Source organism: Zalophus californianus, chromosome 11 (assembly GCF_009762305.2).
Source record: "Zalophus californianus isolate mZalCal1 chromosome 11, mZalCal1.pri.v2, whole genome shotgun sequence".
Classification (NCBI taxonomy): Eukaryota; Metazoa; Chordata; class Mammalia; order Carnivora; family Otariidae; genus Zalophus; species Zalophus californianus.
The window spans coordinates 83,648,485-83,667,128 of record NC_045605.1 but is presented as its reverse complement, the minus strand read 5'-3'; the positions used below and the strand labels follow the sequence as shown (position 1 = coordinate 83,667,128).

Sequence of the window (18,644 nt, the reverse complement as noted above, 5' to 3'; positions counted from 1 at the left end):
ATGACCTCATCTTAACTAATTATATCTGCAAAGACCCTACTTCCAAATAAGAACACATTCTAAGATACTGAGGGCTAGGACTTTGATATATGAATTTTTGGGGGGGAAGGGGACACAATTCAAGCCATAACAGTCTGAAACAAAAGTCCCACCCCTCACCCACACAAGCACTTCCTCTGAGCTCAAGTGCTCTACCATTAAAGATCGCAACATTCTTCCTTGATGGCATGTCTCCCTCCCTTTTATGTCTTTCTTGTTTCTTACTAACACTGAAGTCTGATATTAATGGAAAAACCATTAAAAAAAACTATTATCCTATGAGGTAAAGTGAATGCACTCAACTGTAAAAGGAAGACTTATCGATCAATTTCAGTTACACCTTGCTTGTCTGACACTTTGCAGCTAAGGAATGTGTTTTTATTGCCTGGCCAGATAGTTCAGATTTCCGGTCAGTCTTAGTAAAGACCCCTTTTTATAACATTGATAAAATTTTATCACAGAGCTATGAAAACAAAATTAGATTTCATAACTCACATCAGGCCTTGAAGGGAATGCCTCTATAAATTTTACAAACCTTATCAAGTTTTAATGTACCTATTCTGATAAATATTTTTAAGATAGCAACTTCTACTGAACTTCATATATATATGTGTATATAAATAAGTATATGTATGTGTGTATATATATATATATATACATATATTTCTCTTTTTTTATCTTATAGGAAAGAAAACTTTCTTCACCTACTTGCAAACAGAAGGCTGTGATAGAAAGGCTAATTATTTAGATTGCCGAAGACTCGACTTTAGGAAAATGCCCTTCTATAAAAAAGAAATCTGTGTGGTTCATTTAGAAATTTTGTCCTAAAATTTATCTTCCAAAATAACTCGATTTTTCACGGACTGATTCTGAAGAATTACCAACACTGATAAATCAGCTATAAGTTATTTAAAATTAATACGAAGACATCCCATAATCAAAGGCAGCGTCAGCCATAGAAACTCTGTAGTCCAGTGAAATCTTGTATCTATTGTCTAGTTTTTCCAGTCTATAGAGAGGCCTGTTGGAAAAAGTTGCATATATATTGAACACATGTTTTTTTCTCCCCAACTAGATGGCAAGTGCCTGGAGGGCAGAGACCCATTTTTTATTTCCTTGGGACAGGGCTCTGCACACAGAGACTCCGAGCTAATGCCCAGCAGTCCCACTGCCAGAGCAATGTTATGGGAAGGTGAGGTGAAGCCATCCTCTGCTCTCGTGCTGGACCACAAACTGAAAATTACAACAGTACAATGGGGATAGAGGATCTGCTTTATAGAATTTCATATCAGTCAGCTGTTCAGGAACTACATCCTCAGAGTCAAATTAAATCAAGTTATAGTTGGATAGTCCTTTCTGCTTTTGAGAGGCAAGAGACACTTTGAAAAATTGAACAAAAGAAATAAATGTGATGGTGTAAACTAGGCATCTTATATTCTCAAAACATATCTTTGATAATTATACATTTTGGTTTAAAATGCAAGTTTAAAAAAAATCTTTTTTTAAAAAAAAGAATTTATTTTTAAGTAATCTCTACACCCACTGTGGGGCTTGAACTCACAAACCCCGAGATCAAGAGTCATTTGCTCTACCGACGGAGCTAGGCAGATGCCCCCCAAATAATTTTATAATGATGTGAAATTACTTATATATGAATTGACAACATTTAAAACCTCAATAGACTTTGTAAAGGAGTTCTCAAACTGTTTTGGTTCATATACTACCTCTGAGAATCTTTTGAAAAGCCAAAAGCTTACAAAATGCATATACAAAACAAAGTTTTGTCTTTTTCATACCATTTCATGGAGTTCTCAGACCTACCTGAAAAACTTCTGTGAACTTCCACGTAAAGAACTTCTGATATAAGGGAAGATATTTCTGATTTCAATATTCTTTAAGGTTTAGGGGACATAAGATCTCCACCTCTCAATGGAAGATTTCAAAATACACATCAGATGAAGTGGATTCTAACTTTCACTGTGGTAATGTTGTCTTGTTATATTCAAAAACAATAAACCATGAAGATTTCTTATCATCTTTGAGTATGATTTTTGCATCTATGAATCTTAAATGGGAAAAGGGAAGGAAATATAAACTTCAGTGTTGTTAATTTGGGGCATTCCTTGGAGAAAACACTTATTACCTGGAAGAAAAAAGCTAATTAAGTCGACATTTCTTACAATCACAAAGCCATTTTACTTGCTACTTTTATAGGCAGAAGGGAATACACGCTGTTTCTCTTTTGTCTGTCAGGAGAATAATAGCGATCGCTGACAGGCCTGGCAGCCCTGAGCAGAACCTCTGCAGAGGAGTGGCCTCGGATGCCTGGAGCCTGCCTGGAAATCACGGCTACCCGGCTGCAGAGAAACAGGGTATCTTGGACTGGAAGGCCCAGCCAGCTCCCCTGCTGTAATTAGCGCACGTAGATAGAAGATGGTGATGTTTCCAAATGTGCAGATAGCTTTCTGATCATTTCATTCCAAGTCATGTTACAACAGTACTTCAGTTAATTTAGTCAAAACTAACTCTACCCTCAGTCAGAAATGATCTTAAAATGCCCTTTAACTCTCTTTGAGGTATTGTTTACAAACGTCCTTAAAACTGTTACGTTTTTATATGAAAAATATATTGGGTTATGGTTTAATGTCACTGTCCTTGGCTAGAGTTCTCAGATTCGAAAAGGTCTAGATTTAGGAGTCCAAGACACCCTCTAAAGCTGCTCTGTCTGTTCTCTGCTTTGTTCCCAGAGCCCAGCACGGTGCCTGGAACACAGTAGGTGCTCATTAAATCTTTGTTAAGTATCAAATGAGGAGCCACATTTCAACCCTGGCTGTGCTTCTTACTACCCCTGGGACATATCTGTTTTTCTCAACAGTGAAATGAGGATACTATTATTTCCTTCAACGCCCCCCCACCAAAAGTTGTTTTTAACATCAGATGAGATAAAGCATAGAAAAACATTTTTTCTTTTTTTCTGAAGAAAGGAATAGTCTTCAAATTAGGCATATGATCTCATGCCGATATAAAAGAAGTAAGTGCCATTGTACTGTTGTAGGGGAAAGAAAGCGATCACAGACTTAGAATTCAAGATCAACTACTACAATTTGTAGAATGTTAATGCTGAAATGAAGAAGGGGAGTTCAGATGCTAGAAGTGAGAGACCACCACACCCTAGGCCTTAATGCATCAAAATTACAAGCTTTCCCTAATTCATGTGTAACAACCTAAGGCATTTCAGAACTGCCTTGTAGCCAGTAGGGGAGGGGTTATATGACACCCTTGTAAGTTGGGGAGAAGAGACCTTCTGATCCTCAATAAGGGAGGGCAAGGCAGATGCTTCAGTTGAAAGTTAGCAAAGTTATTTTAAAGAGGTGCTGATAGCATACTTCTATATGATTGTGGTTTACTCAAGAATTTGAAAAGCAAAGAATACCCCAAATCTAGAGAAAATTAACATTTATTCATGTAACATCTATTTATAGAAGTTCTGTGATATGCTAACACTGTTTTGGGGGTATAATGCTGAATGAGAAAGAGTCTTAGTTCTCATGGACCTTACTGACTTGGGGAAGGTGTACAATCAATAAAAAAGGGAAACAAAAAATAGGTAGGATAACAACTAGTGATAAGCATTATGAAGGAAAGAACACTGGGTAAAGCGACGGAAAGTAGCTGGACAAATGGATATTTAAATGCATATAGTTGTCAAAACATATTTGTTGAGTGAATAAAGTGAATGGTGATATAAAAAATATCACTTGCAGAGAATAATAACTGTAATTTGCTACTTTGGAAAACACTCTTTGAAAGAGTTTGGGGAAGAGACGAGTAAACTTGGAGTTAGTAAATAAGGAATTATCTCTGTTATCCTCATCAAGCTGTGTGATCTGGGGAAATTCACCTGTTCTCTCTGTGTCTTGAATATAGACTAGAAAATATCATCTCTTTCAGCAGAAGACTCTCAACTTTTAGATATGCTGGCTTCTGACAGAGGCAAAGGGTAACAAATTTTGAGATGCTTTTTGAAATGTTATTGAATTTATATTTATCTCTCTTGGGGGTCTCAGGAAATTGTCATCACTGCCACCACCCCCACCATCACCACCAAGATTTTCAGGAAGGGAAGTGTTGCCCAGTGGGTAGGAACACAGGTGCCAGAGGCAATAAATGTTAGCCAGGAAACTACCCTCTATGTATCAGGCACTATGCTAGTTCTTGATATTTACTAACATTTTAGTCCTCACAAGTGTTATTAGCTCCATTTTGCACATCTGGAAACTGAGGCACTGATGTTAAGTAAACTGCCTGTAGTCTCACAGCTAAGGAAGAGCGGAGCCAAGCCTGATGCTGAAAGCATGGGCACTAAACCCCTATACTAACCATTGTCCATTCACTCATTCAAGAAGTGTTTATTTATTGAGCACCTGTGTACTATGAACTAAGTATTCGTTTGATCAAGTTCAGTTTGGCCTTAGGCAGATAATACTCCTTTGTGTCAAGAGAAAACAAAATGCACAGGAAAGAAAGAGGAAAAAAAAGAAGTGAATACAAAGTATACCCTATTTACTCCTTTGACCGAACACAGGAGAAACAACATATTTTTTGGTACCACTCTCTGAGCTTCTGGAATCTCTCCATCTGCTCTCTGTTTGAACTTGGGCAAATATAAAACTTACATTTTCTTCTGTTCCCTGAGCTTACAGAATCCCAGAGCATTTGGTTTAGATTAAATCCGTTGACTGAGGCATTATAATTCGGCTTCAACATAGATGATCCCGTCACCCGGCGCCTTATCTAACCTAACTGCTTATTACAGTAACAGAGTACACTAGTCTGGGGGCCAGGGGCAGGGCCCGGGGGAGAAGGTCACTCAGGTTTAGCAGCCACATGGACACAGCAGGATGGTATCCTTTTAGAATCAAGAGTCGTAGATTCATAAAATTCAATCAGGAGCATGTGTGTGCATTTATACAAGCCCCCCCCCCCTTTTTTTTGCCTGAATCTAAATTATAGAGATTTTAATAGCTCCAGTAATTAGACAACTATGCAGTCAACCCCATTATGTTCCTGTGTAATATCACACTCCCTAGGGCCCACCTTCCCTGCTTGCTGGGCTCCCTGCATGGGCCTCCTTCCCCTTATTTTCTACCATAGGGAAGCAGTTTTCTTTTCAAAGAGCTTACTGTTCACATTGTTTTTGTTCCCTGGATCTGGAGGTTGGATTTGCTTTCTCAAGAGTTTCACCACTGCATTGCCCAATTGAGTAAAAAAGGTCTGGTGGTTCATTTGCATTCCCCACGGTGCCTAGTGAGTGTGCTAGGCTGCGCGGTGGATGCCATACAGTTGAGCAAGACGCTTCGTGCAGTGACGGGCATAAGATAGGCACTTCAAAACTATTTACAGTGGAGTCTGTTTAAAAATCTCTTCATGTGGGGCACCTGGGTGGCTCAGTCGTTATTCGGCTCAGGTCATGATTCCAGGGTCCTAGGATGGAGCCTTGCATTGGGCTCCCTGCTCAGCGGGAAGCCTGCTTCTCCCTCTCCCACTCCCTCTGCTTGTGTTCCCTCTCTGACTGTCTCTCTCTCTGTCAAATAAATAAAATCTAAAAAAAAAAAAAAAGAAAGAAAAATCTCTTCATGGTTCAATTATTGACCTTAAAGAAAGCCGAACAAAATGCCTAGATTCGCCGTCTTAAATCATGGCCTCTCCTAGCTTCCTGATTGCCTTTCATTATTTTCTCTCTTCTGTTTTGCAGCTTGCTATTAGCCATAGAAATATTTTACTTCATCAGCCTAGATAATCTCCCCGCAGGTGCTGGGGGCTGTATCTTGGAGGTTTCTTCCTGCGCTTCCTCCAGCACCATAAAACAAAAATCTTTTGGTTACTTGAAATTAAGCACAGGATGTGCTCTATTCCTAAAATAACGCAGTTTCCCTAATCAAGAGAGAGACTTTTTTTCATCTACATACACATATTTTCCTAGAGGTTGTCAGAAAGCAGTTTTTATTGTTACTAATTTTTTTTTCAGGAAGATATTCCCAGAGAAAGATGTCTGGAATTGAGTATCCTGAGGTCACCTTTCCTATTCAGTCCTACCCTCACTTCCCCCCCAAAAGAAAGAAAAATTTAAATTAACTATTGTTCTTTCACGAGGATCTGACAGTTGCCCCCTGAAAGGAATTCTAGAAGTCTATGAAGTTGGCCTCCAAACTACCTAGAAAAGGAAAAAAAAAAAAAAAACAAACATAAAATCAAATGTTTAAGTCACTCTTGAAATTGAATTCCTTGCAATTGGCAAACTGATAATCTTTTTTCTCCCTAGAGTGGGTATGGGACAGACAGAAACAGTGTCGGGGGCAGGAGACTTGGAAGTCAGAGATGTTTTCTTAAGCCTCGGTCTCAAATCTTTTCTACAGAGACAGATAAAAGGATAATGAGCTGGGGTATTTTTAAAGGATTCTCACAATTTACAACTCAAATAAATCTAGTTTTCAAATTTGGTGTTTTTAGGCTCTAATGACTGCAAATGTTAAACTCAATATTTTGCTTAAACAAGTAAAGACAGAGCGGCTATATGAGCAAATTAGCATGCATGAACGCTGCCTCTGCCATGGCAGTTTCCCCAGGAAGAGAATGGCTAATTCATACACAACATATTCTTGTCACTCCTCGGGAGAAAAGCGGCCCTGGGAGGAGCCCAACCGTTCAGCATTTTGCTTCTGGTCAGGATTGATTCCAGATGTGAGAGGTAAATGCTAGAAAGGGTTTGGAAAATGGAGTGGAAATGAAAAATCCTGCAGGCCATTTGAGTGTTGATGACAGATGAGGTAGGTATTTTCAGGTAACTAATGAACTTGCTGGGAGCTTGGAGAGTGCTCGGTCCAGTAGATATTTAACAGGCAGGAAAGACCCAGCTGAGATATCACGGCTACCCCCATGCACCAAGAACAGAGGGAAACGTGGAGTCCTGATGGTAACACATAAATACCAAACTCTGAGACATGGCCATGCTGTAAATGGGCTGAATTGAAGTCTTTTCCTAAAGCTAGTTAGTAATTTGTAAATACATGGGTTTTCCCAACTTCTTCTTATTTGATTTATCATAACTATTTCATTATTGAAGAAATATTGAGCAAGGGTTCAGTAGGTATAAGTCAGTAAGGCAGAATAGCAGAGCATTTATAAACGCGGTTCTTGACGTGACCCACACTTGGGCTTAAATATTGGCTCTGCCACTTCTTAACCTGATCTTGGGGCAAGTAATTCCAAGCCTCAGTTTCCTTATCTTTAAAATAAGTATAATATTATTATTTATTTTAGAAGTATTGTTGTAAGAATTAAATGTGGTGATGTATGTAAAGCACTTAGCTTAATAATTAATGCTCAATAAACATAAGCTAATGTAACGATTATTATTATTCTAGGAATGGTGTTTGGACCAGCAGGTGAAGCATAATCCTAGCATGGAAAGACCATAGTGTCTAGCAATGGAGATTTTGACTCACAAGCATTTCTATTATTAATAGATGCCTGCTATTTCCAACTTTAACGTTGATATTTCAGTCTGAGTCTTGGTTGCAAGTAACACAAATTTACTAATGATATAAGCAACCAGGAGATCACTAGAAAGATAACAGGAGGGTCATAGGATTGAAGGGATGCCAGAGGACAAGACTTGGAAGTGGACAGAAAGTCCAAGAAACAGAAGGCCAAAAACAGAGTGGAGGTGCAGCAACCCTCTGTCCCCAGGGCATCCAGCCAGGTGGATGACTTCCTGTCATTCTCTTTGGTCTCAAGTCAATAGCCCCAAATTCCAAGTCTCAAGAGAGAAGATCATGCTTGTTTGGCCAATCTCAGTTTACATGGCCAAACCCTGGCTGTGTGAGGGGCAGGGAGAAGAAGAATCTATAGATCAGTCCCTAAAATTACACTCTTATCCAATCGGACATGAGGGAACTTGGGATGTCCTAAAGAAGGAAAATGTATGCTGGTAGCCAAAACCTACACATGTCCATCATTACTGTGCTATGGCGCATTCCACTCGATTTCCACTTTGTTTTAAGCCACATGCTCTTCAATATAATGATCATGTTGCTCAAGGCACATTCCCAGGTTCTAAGGGCTGAAGGAAACTTAAAAGTGAGGACCAATTTGTCTGCACTGAGTGACTCTGCAAGGGAAAGTAGTGCCCAGAGAGAGAATCCCAGGCAGACTCCACACAGAGTGTGGAGCCTGACTCAGGGCTTGATCTGACAACCCTGAGATCATAACTTGAGCCAAAACCAAGAGTCAGCCACTTAACCAACGGTGTCACCCAGGCACTCCTGAAGAAGTTCCTTCTTAGAATTTTCATGAAGACACTGCTGTCTTTGGTGTCCCCTGCCAATGTGGTATTGCAGCAGCCCAGCGTGAATACCATTGGATTCCATTTTATAATTCACACAAAGATGTTTTAGGGGCTAGTAGTGGCCATCTGTAAATCCCACACCACACAGGAGGAAGGGAGAAAAGGAAGGAAACAAGGATGGCTGCCTCCCTCCATCTCTTACCTGTATCACTTCTTTCTTACCTTTCTCTTCTCTCTCCTAGAAGGAGAGAATCTCAGGATTGAAGGAGATTTGGACAAACTCCTAATTGAGATACTCATCTAGTGCTGAGAATGTAGCCCTCTCCCCCACAGACAATACCCATGACAACTAATGATCCAGATTTAAGCACCTCCACAGACAGGAAATTTACTGCCTTATTAGACAGCACATTCTAAGGAAAATTCTTATATTGACCTGAAATATATATGCTTAGAATTTGTATCCCTCTGATTAGTTCTATGTCTGGGGCTACAAGGAACAAGCCTAACCCTTCTCCCACATTGACAGGCTTTTCAATAGTTGCAGTCCAATATGATGCTCCTCCAAAGCTGAACTTTCTCACATAGACCTTGGGAAACATAATTTCATGATACAGCTGGTCAAAACTTCTTTGAATTCTCTCTCACTTATCATAGCATAGCCCTCTTATTGAATGCAGTTGTCAAGCATTATCCAAGTGAATTTCACTAATAGAGCTAAATACCAAATGATTATTAAAGTCATAATAGTAACAGCTAACTGAGCTAAATTTATAATTCACCATATGCCAGGCATTGTGATAATATTTAACTTAATCCTTACTGGAGCTCTTTCGGGAGTTCTGTTATTATCCCCTTTTACAGATGAGGAGAATGAGGTTCTAAGAGGCTAAGTCACTCACCCAAAACTCCCACCACTAAGTGGTAGTAATGAAATCCAAACCTGGGTGTCCCTGAGCCCAAAACTGCACTCTATCCACTTGACTATACTTCTCAATGTAGCTAAACACTCTATTAGCTTTTTTTTTCTTTTTTGTTTTTAGCCATTTCTCCTGATCTATTTTCATCAAGATTTCACCAATCTTTAAAAACCCACTGGACAATCTGCAGCACCAGGGCTCTCATTACTAGTACATTCCACTTGCATCATGCATACATTCACAAACATCTTTGATAGCGATTATCCCTTCTGATTCCTAAGACTAAGAGTCTACCACAACTAAGGGAGGGTTGGGGGAGAGTGGTAAATATCATGCCTCCTTCCATTAACTCTTTTCTACTCAAAGCATCAGGTTGCTCTTTAGATTTAGATATCCGGGAAATTTTGATATTGTTTTCCAGGGAGAGGTTTGGGGAGCCAAAGGAGAGTGGAAGGTAATTACTGCTTCAACCAGGTGATGGAAGAGTAGGTAGTTCAGCTCAGCCCCCCTAACTTCTTCCCCTCCACTCACATCATCTTGGGGGATCATCTGAATTAGGGTGTGCACTGAATTTTCTGTTTGGTGGACAATGGTTCTTTCCATTGTCTTAAGCCATTTTAACTGCTTGAAATCTGGGCCTTATGGAAATGGTTGGGGCACTCCATGAAAGGTGAGTCTCGGCCAACCCCAGGTGAGTACAAATAATTATCCCAAAGCCCCATTGTAGCAAGATGATAAGATTTATGTGATATTTAGTCAAAGGAAAGATCAAACCACTTCAACAAGTTTATTGCCAGAAATGCAACAACTCTCCTAAGAGGGCTGGAATTCTGGAAAGTCAGTGATCTCAAATCATCTCAGTAGAGTTTTCTTTGGCCTTTAGTAACAAAACAATCCTTTCTGTTAGGATTGCACCAAAAAAAATATCGGTGAAATAGTGACTTAATCCTAGCTGTAAAATTAAGTGCCAAAATCCAGAATGTTCTGCTTCCTCGGGGCAGGGTTCCTCTTCAGTTTTGCTCATTATTCTATCTCAGTCCCTAGCTTTGTGCTCAGCCCATAGTAGAGAGTCAATAAGACTTCTTTGAACATCAGCCCTCGCTGAACACAGAGGTGCATTAAAGATGCCTAATCCTGTAAGAGGTTGTGAAACATAATGTATCTGTGAAATTGTTATCTGCTTTGAGTTCTGAAGTCAGTTTTTTTCTTTTTGCTCCAAATCTTAGTCATCTTAGACAAGATAGGCTACTTTTATTTTGCATCAGCTTTTCTTTCCACGACCACCAATGGTAGCTCAAAACCAATCCCTTCGATGCAGGTATTTTCTGATACTCTCCTTTTAAATCTTACTTGATAGAATGTTTGAAGGGAATTCCAAATTTGGTTTGTTTCAAGCTGAACTTATGCTGAATATATAATGTTACCTTTATAAATTTAGAGATTCCACTAGCTAAGAAGATTTGTCACTAGGACCTCAAATTTTAGGAAGGCAATGCTAGATTGTAACTCATAAAGGCTTAAGTTTACTGTTTGTATGCAATGTAGTCCACTAGGTGGCATCTCAACACACAGAAAGCTGGATCTATGCTTTGGAAATGAATCCACTAAACTGTTCTAAAAATAGGTTTTAAATTGCATTGAACTTTTTAGTTGTAATATTATTGAAACTTTCAGCATTTGTGAACTGGAAGATTCGGTGGCAAAGGAAGTATGTTTTTGTATTAGATAAGAGATATTCTAATAGAATCTCACTGCTCTTTCTGATAGAGCCCTGTTCTGAAATTGCATTCAAGGATGAAAAAGTGGTTATGGAGGCGTTCCTCTCAGGTAACTCCCATCACTGTGAGGTGCGATTAAAAGACATATACACCCATAGAAACTGTGACACAACTAAATAAACAATTAACAGACTATCTGGTGTCATTTAGGCCAGATTTAGAAACACAGTAATGCCCTCTTCTAGCATTCAGCATTTCTGAGCTCAGGAAACACCCCTTTGGATGAAGAAGCACAATCCCTCCTCTGGTGGTGGCACCTCAGTTAATGTGAGCGTCCCAGCAGTGGCCCTTCCCCTGTAGGGGTAACTAGCCATTTGGCCAAGAGGACATTTCTAAAGTCTTCAGTCATCTTTCAAACTTAATAAAAGTACCTTTAATTTAATAGCCATGTGCTTTATGAAATAAAATTTCATTTTCATCTAAAAAATTCAGTTCTTCAAAAATTTTACTCAAAGATCCTAGAATTTATAGTCCTTATGACTTCCTGGGTGTGGCAAGTTGTTCTCCCAAGTGCCCCCATAGCACCCTCTATTTCTGCCATCATTACGCCCCCCTACATAGGACTAAAGCTGCCCGTTGTTTAATACTTGTCTCACCTTCCAGACCGTAAGCTCAGTGAGGACAGAGAACCTCACTGTCCTGTTTACCACTAATTTACAACCAGGGGGTGCACAGCAGTCCCTGGTGCTCCAAAAATATTTGCTGAATAAACAAGAAAAAAGAATGCATTGACTTCTAAACTAAAAGCCTTGATATGTTTGCAAGGGCCACTCCATAACATACAATTCAAAGTGACTCCTCCTTTCCCTGTGTTCCCACAGATTCCAATCTCTAGTACGATAATGATGCTGGCCTTTTGCTTTAAATCACCACTAAGAGCAAATAGCATCTAAAAGCTGCCATCCAGAAATAACTCTTGGTTGTTCAGGCAAAATCGAATGCATTTAATTAAATTAACATTTATTGAGCACCAGTAGCTATGAAGAACCAAACTTCACATGAAACATTTGGTATTCTACTTTCATCAAGGTATCCTTATCAATATATCTCTTCATCTTTCTTTAATTAGATACAGATGGATATATGGGAAATAGTATCCATTGTACAACAAAACAGCATTCACAGTACAGCAAAAGTTTCTCATAATTTTTGTCACAAAAGACAACCTTGCAAACAGGACTAAAGCTTTTGGCTGCTTCCGGCAAGGACATTTTATAAATGAGTCTTTGTAGCAGAGGTCGTAAGCTTAGGATCTGGCATTGTACCAACTGAACTGGAATCCCAGCTTCCTGTCTTGGAACCTTGAATGTTTTACTTAACATTTCATGAAGCTATATTTTTAATATGTCATTGACCTTATGGGGTTGTTGGGAGGATTAAATGAAATGATGTATAAAAACTCTTAGCATCGTGGCTGGCCCATAGCAAGAGATCAATAAACATTAGCTATTATTATTATTATTATTAATCTAAATGGCCTTTCTTAGAAGCCCTTAGTAGTCAGTGACAGCCGAAATGAACATTCCATAGGTTCCCTTATATATCTTCAGGTTCTGTCCATTAAATTCTGACATCGTGGCTGTAAATAATTATAAATGAGCCCCAGGAGTACCTCAGCTTCATGTATTTAAATCAGGAGCCAAAGGATGGTGATCCACCTCCTTTGGACTAAGTTTTCCCCTCTATTATTTCCAAGATTAAGTGTCTAGCCACTGCTCTCCCCGCTACCCCCTTTTATCTATTCATCCATCTGTCCATTCGATAGGCATTTGTTACTGAGTTCTAGGTATTGTTCATGCATGGATTCTACCTCAGAAATCGACATTCTAGAGGGGAAGATAAAACAGGCACACACACTGTAACTGTAAAAAGAGTTAGTGAGTGATAAGGGTCAGAAGGGATGGACATCCCACAGTGGAATTCAGAGGCGGTGGAGAATCACTGCTATTTCAGTGCTCATACTGTGCGCCATAGAGATGGAGAGATGCTAGTGAGGATACAAGAAAAACGAAAGCCACTGTTATTGTGCTTAAGGAATTTGAAAACTTGGAGAAAGACAAAATTAAAGCATGAGTGACTTCAGGCTATATTCCAGCATTAGTACCATGCCTGACCCTCAACAGACCTTCAGTTGAAGAAAGAAATGTCCCGAAGGGATCTATAAAAAACAAATAGAACAAAACAAAACAAAATCTGGAACCCTCCTGCCTGGATAAAGATCCTTTGAAGGAAGAAAATGAATGTAGCACTTACTGCCTTACCACTGAAATCAGGCATGGACTATAAAGGTAGGCACAGGATACTTTTGGTGGTCCCTGGAACACTTGGCTTCTGTATTGGTTTGCTAGGGTTGCCATAACAAAGTACCATACGCAGAGTGGCTTAAACAATCCTTCTGAGAGCTGTAAAGTAACGGTCTGTTCCAAGTCTCCCACCTTGACTTGCAGATGGCCATCTTCTTCTCCGTCTTCTCCTCATCTTCCTTCTGTGTTGTGTCATCTCTGTGTCCAAATTTCCCCTTTTAATAAGGACACCAGTCATTTGATTAGCACCCACCCCAGTGACCTCATTCTAGCTTGGTTACTTTGATAAAGACCTATCGCCAAATAAGGTTACATTCTGAGGTACTGGGGGTTAGGACTCCAACATATCTCTTTTTGGCAGGGGGAGCATAATTAAACCATAATATCTTCCAAGAACTAAAGATGGTGTTCACCAATCAGTTTACCTAAGCCATTGCTTAAAATGACAGCCAATTATCAATATCAGGTAAGTTCAAATCAGCACATTTATTAAGTGCCTGGCATGTTTAGAACATAATAATAGATGGTGGGGTAGCACACAGATATAATGGAGATATGCACATGATCTCTACCTGGCCTCCCTAGGTTAGGACATCAGAATCAAGTGGGAGAGACAAGATGAGATGGACCCAAATAACCACGCCACAGGTCTGAAGCGGCAAGTTCTACAAGAGCACTATAAGCAAAGAGCTATGGAAGTACATAAAGGACAGGGACGCAGTGGCATTTCAACCAGGCCTTGAAGGACTTGTAAGGTATCAAGAGGCAGTGTTGGAAGGAAGAGCAGTTCAGAAGAAAGATAAACTTGAGCCAAGATGTAAAGCAGGGAGATTCCTTCATACAGGTGAATGAACTGGGGTGTAGTTGAGTGGGACAGAAGTACTTTTCAAACTTCATATAAGTACAGAATCCTTGAAGTGAGATTCTACGCAGACCCAGAAAATGCTTAACACAGACCTGGTCTGGTCCAAAATACTGATTGCTGTAGATATACACAGTTGAAACCCCAGGGCTGGAACTAGAGCAATAGGAAGTCAGCCTAGAAGGGTGTGGCCAGTTTTAGACATCCAATTGTGCCCATTGCGCTGGGGATAACTAGAGGGTGTTAATTGGTTTCCAAGCAGAGAAGTAACTAGACCAGATTCTTCTGGTGATGATACATGAGATGGGTCAGAATAAGAAGAAATAACTTTGTCTTGAAGCAGTATAGGCTTATAGAAATTTAATAAGAAAATTATATATCATTAAGTATCCAAAGCTATAAAAAGTGACCAAATACCCTGCCTCTGTTTTTCTGAAGCTGTTTGTGGCATCCTTGGCTATTGAGGAACCACACCAAGCTGCAAAGAGAAGAGGACAGATTTTGTATTTCTAGAAACCAAAATTGATAGCAATGTCATTGAAAGCATGGGATTTAGACTCACCCAGGCCTATGTTTGAATTCCAGCTTCTACCAAAGTTCCTTAGGCCTGAATATTGATTCTCTCATTTGAAAAAGAAAATTCTTTTGACTTCATGAGATTATTATGGGGATTAAATAAGGTTGCTTGTTTTTTTAGGTTGTCAAATGATCCTTTATTGAAATATTTTCCTTTGTAGCTCTTAACTAGCTGGACATTCCACTGCACCACTAATGATGTCATCTGTGATGTCATGAGGGTGGCGGCCATCAACATGGCATCCCACTGATCGGGCATTCCACAGGATCTCTAATGGTTCCAGAGAGTTCTCTGGCTAAAGATCAGTGCTGCCTCTGTCAGGTAGTGTTGACAGTCTCATCAAAAGTGGTATTTACACTGTGCTTAATGTTTTTCTGCTTCTTTCTGTCTCTTATTGGTTCCTTGATGGCTTTGATAATCAGGGTAGAAGGGAGAAGGTACCACCTCAATCTGGTTTGAATGGTCAGTTTTACTTGTCTGCTTTGAATGGTCAGTTTTACTGTAATCCTTAGATCTTTCCAATCACTGATCGCCTTGGCAATGTTATCACTAACCTTTTTTGGAAACAGACCCACCAGGCTTATTGTCAGGGCCAGGGCAGACCAACTTCCCCACGGGTACACCTCAGGTATACAATTTTTATCTCATTCGGGTCCAACTTAGGCACCATGGTGGAGGTGGCTGGTGTTGGATGAACCTGGATTTGGGATGGCCAAAGACAATTGCACCTTTGCCTCCTTGAGCCAAAAACCAAAAGTAAGGTCATATATTTAAAACATTGAGCATAATGCTTAGAAATAGTTAACATTCACAATGTGATTGTTCTCCAAGAGAAATTAACTAACCACATTAAGGGGAAGAAGGGTAGCTAGGTATATGTAGCAGAGTCATTCATGCTGATCTGATTGCTGGGTCTCTCTGATCTAGACACATCCTTCCCTTTGTTGAGTGGAGTTTCTGCTAGCCAAGGCACATTATGGGGGCCCCCTCCACATTTCTCCATTTCATTCCCACCCTTTTTTAGTGGAGACCACTCAGGCTTCTCTCTGATACATTCTGATCTGCACAGCTCCTTTGATGAGTTGAGCCTACAAAAAGAGTCTAGGCAACAAAAAAGAGAAATTACTTTATCTATACTATCAGGAAGCCTGCTCTGTGGGTACTATCAAGACAGATTGTGCAGCAAATTGGTGAAGGCCACACAGCATGTCAGAATGTATGTATAGTAACTGAAAAGTATTTCTTGCACACTTTCAGTACCCGGGCAATCTCCCAGCAGACAATGGAATCAAGGGATAAACTGTGCCATAAAGGATGGATTCCAGCTGCATCCAGGACAAATGTCATGCATGTGCCCTGAGGAGTGTAGGAAGGGCATCAACTACTCTAACAGTTTCCAAGGGAGCATGTTTTCCATGAGGCTGAGACAAGAAAAGAACTTTGTCAAAAACAGCCTCTGTGGTCACATTTCCCATTTTTAGTTTGGCTTAGCATTTTAAGCTTCCTTGGATGTCCACCTGGAGATGCCTTGCTGGATCTCACTCTAGTGGTTTCCTGAGGGTGTCCAGGATTTCCATCTAACCCTGCTAACCCCCAACTCCCCCTGCAGGGCTTGAATCACCAACTTTCCCCAGTATCTTCCACCTGGCTGGTGGCTGCCCCATGTTTCCACAACCACCAAAGGGTTGGTAAACACACTGTTCAGAAGAGTGAGTGAGGACTTTGTTTTGCCTTATGAATTTGTTCATTTGGTGTCCTTGGCTTGGGCCTGTGTGGATGGGCTTTTAGACTTGAGATTGAGTTCCTAATGAACTCCATTGGGAGCCAGAAGAAGAATGAAGTGACAGAAGGACAGCTGATCTTTGACCCTGGCCCATTGAAGGCTGTTGTCATCACTGTTGGTGGCTGCTGTGAACAAGAATGCATTGTCTCTCTGTCTATTGTGCATTTGCCTTCACAGTCGTCTTCACAGGATGTACCCCTTTAATCAGGAAATGTGTTCTTCCACGTAGGGCAAAGGGTGGATGAGGAAGGCAGATCAAGTAAGTGTAGCAATACTGCAGAGAATCAGGACTTGAGAAGGAAACAGGAGAAAATGGTAATATTACTAAGAATTAAAAAATGAACTTAAAACTTGTATTTATTGAATAGTTACTCTACACTACTTATATTGGTTGTTGCATTTCATCCTTTCAATAACCCTGTGAAGTAAGCACCCTCCCACTTTTCAGATAAAAAATCTGAGGTTTAGTCTTTTTTTTTTTTTTAACATAAACAATCAGCTAGGTAGACCTATGATTCTATGATTTAATCCCAGGCAATGAATCCAGAGTCCATAAGTACTACTTGGTGTTCCCTCCATGAATCAGGAGGGAAATTGAAATCCAAAGCGGCTTTAGGAGTTCTGCTAACCCCTCTGGAATCAGGAAGCCAAATATATCTGTGTGAGAAATTTCTTGGGTTCATTTCTGACTATCCAAATATTCACCTACTTTCAAGGCTTTGCTCAGGGCCCACTTCTCTGCAATTGCTTCCTAGAGAGCTTTTCTGAATACCCATAATCTTTTCTATAATAATCAATTCATTTGAATTAGCTCAGAAGTGCCTCATTAAAAAAACAAAACAAAACTACTGCCTTCTCCCCCCTGCCCCCATTTTCCAGATTAAAAACTGAGCTTAGAGAAGGTTCATCTAAGATCTTATTTCAAACAATAACTGAGTCTAGATTTGAAGCCAGGAGACCTGACTCAGAGTCAGTGTGCTTTATCTCTGTGTTATATTATTTCCTCTCAATTAAAAGCTATATGATACACTTTGTCAATCAATCAAATAATCTATATTGTTTTTCTTTTCTGCATGTCCAGCAGCTCTGCCCTAGGCTCTCTAGAACCAGGTGCGGTCGTTGCTCTCAAAGAACTTTCAGTCTAGTTAGTAACAACTTTTGTGTAAGTCTTCTCTGTATAAATAATCAGCACACTTGGGAGAATCAGCACAATTTGGGAGAAACTGTAGAAAGGAGCACAGTAGCTACCAATGGCTTTGGAGGAAGTTATCTTGTCATGACTTCCTCTCTTATACTAGATGTGGTGTCTCCCTGTTGTGTTATTTTGTTGTCTTCTTTAGAGTCTTTGACACACATTGCTATAGGAGATCCAAGGGGGGAAAACAAAACTACTTCATACTGAAAGTGGGGAAATACGCCATAGTTTGCTTTGATTGGTGCCTAGGGTAGTTTTTTGTTTTCTTTAAATCAAGTCTGATTCCCAGACCCTACCACTTTAGAGTGGTGAAAAAAATTCAGTCCTGGGAAATTACCAGGGTCTTTTGCCTTTCAAAGTAACACTCTACTTGAGAGATTTCTGGTCTAGAAATGGAAGGAGAAGGAATTGAAGGACTTCTGACTTCTTACATAAAACAGTAAAAACTCTATAGGATAATACCCTCAGGATGTGAACTAGAAAAAGAAAAGCCCACCCTGCAAAGAGATATTGGAGGAGTACGTGAATTTCTGAGTCATGGCTCTGGGTAGATGTGGGAGAAATATCTTTCCTAAGAATTTACAAGCATAAGCCTATACTCTCAGGTTTGGACCTGAAAAACCACAAAGTGAAAATGTAGTTTAAAGGGTCTCAGGTAACAGGACTACCAGATGTCTGGCAGAAACAGTGGAAAAACTACTTGGAAGACTAGACTTTAAATCCAGGCTTCAGAAACTTACTGTGGATAATAGTTCCAAAGAATATGAGCCAACAATAAAAAATGACTAAACATCTGAGTGAATAAGCCGTCTTGATTGAAAGTCACCAGAAACAACAAAC

General features: G+C 39.9%; 1 protein-coding gene across 1 annotated transcript in view; it reads left to right on the top strand.

The window, feature by feature from the left end:
* The window catches only part of DCDC1 (doublecortin domain containing 1), a 468,564-nt gene extending 466,521 nt beyond the window's left edge, over positions 1-2,043 (top strand). The window contains exon 40 of the mRNA XM_027579679.2: positions 725-2,043. Within this exon, the coding sequence (XP_027435480.2) occupies positions 725-787 (63 nt within the window). The 3' untranslated portion in view covers positions 788-2,043. The remainder of the gene's footprint in view (positions 1-724) is intronic.
* The last annotated feature ends 16,601 nt before the right edge of the window (positions 2,044-18,644 follow it).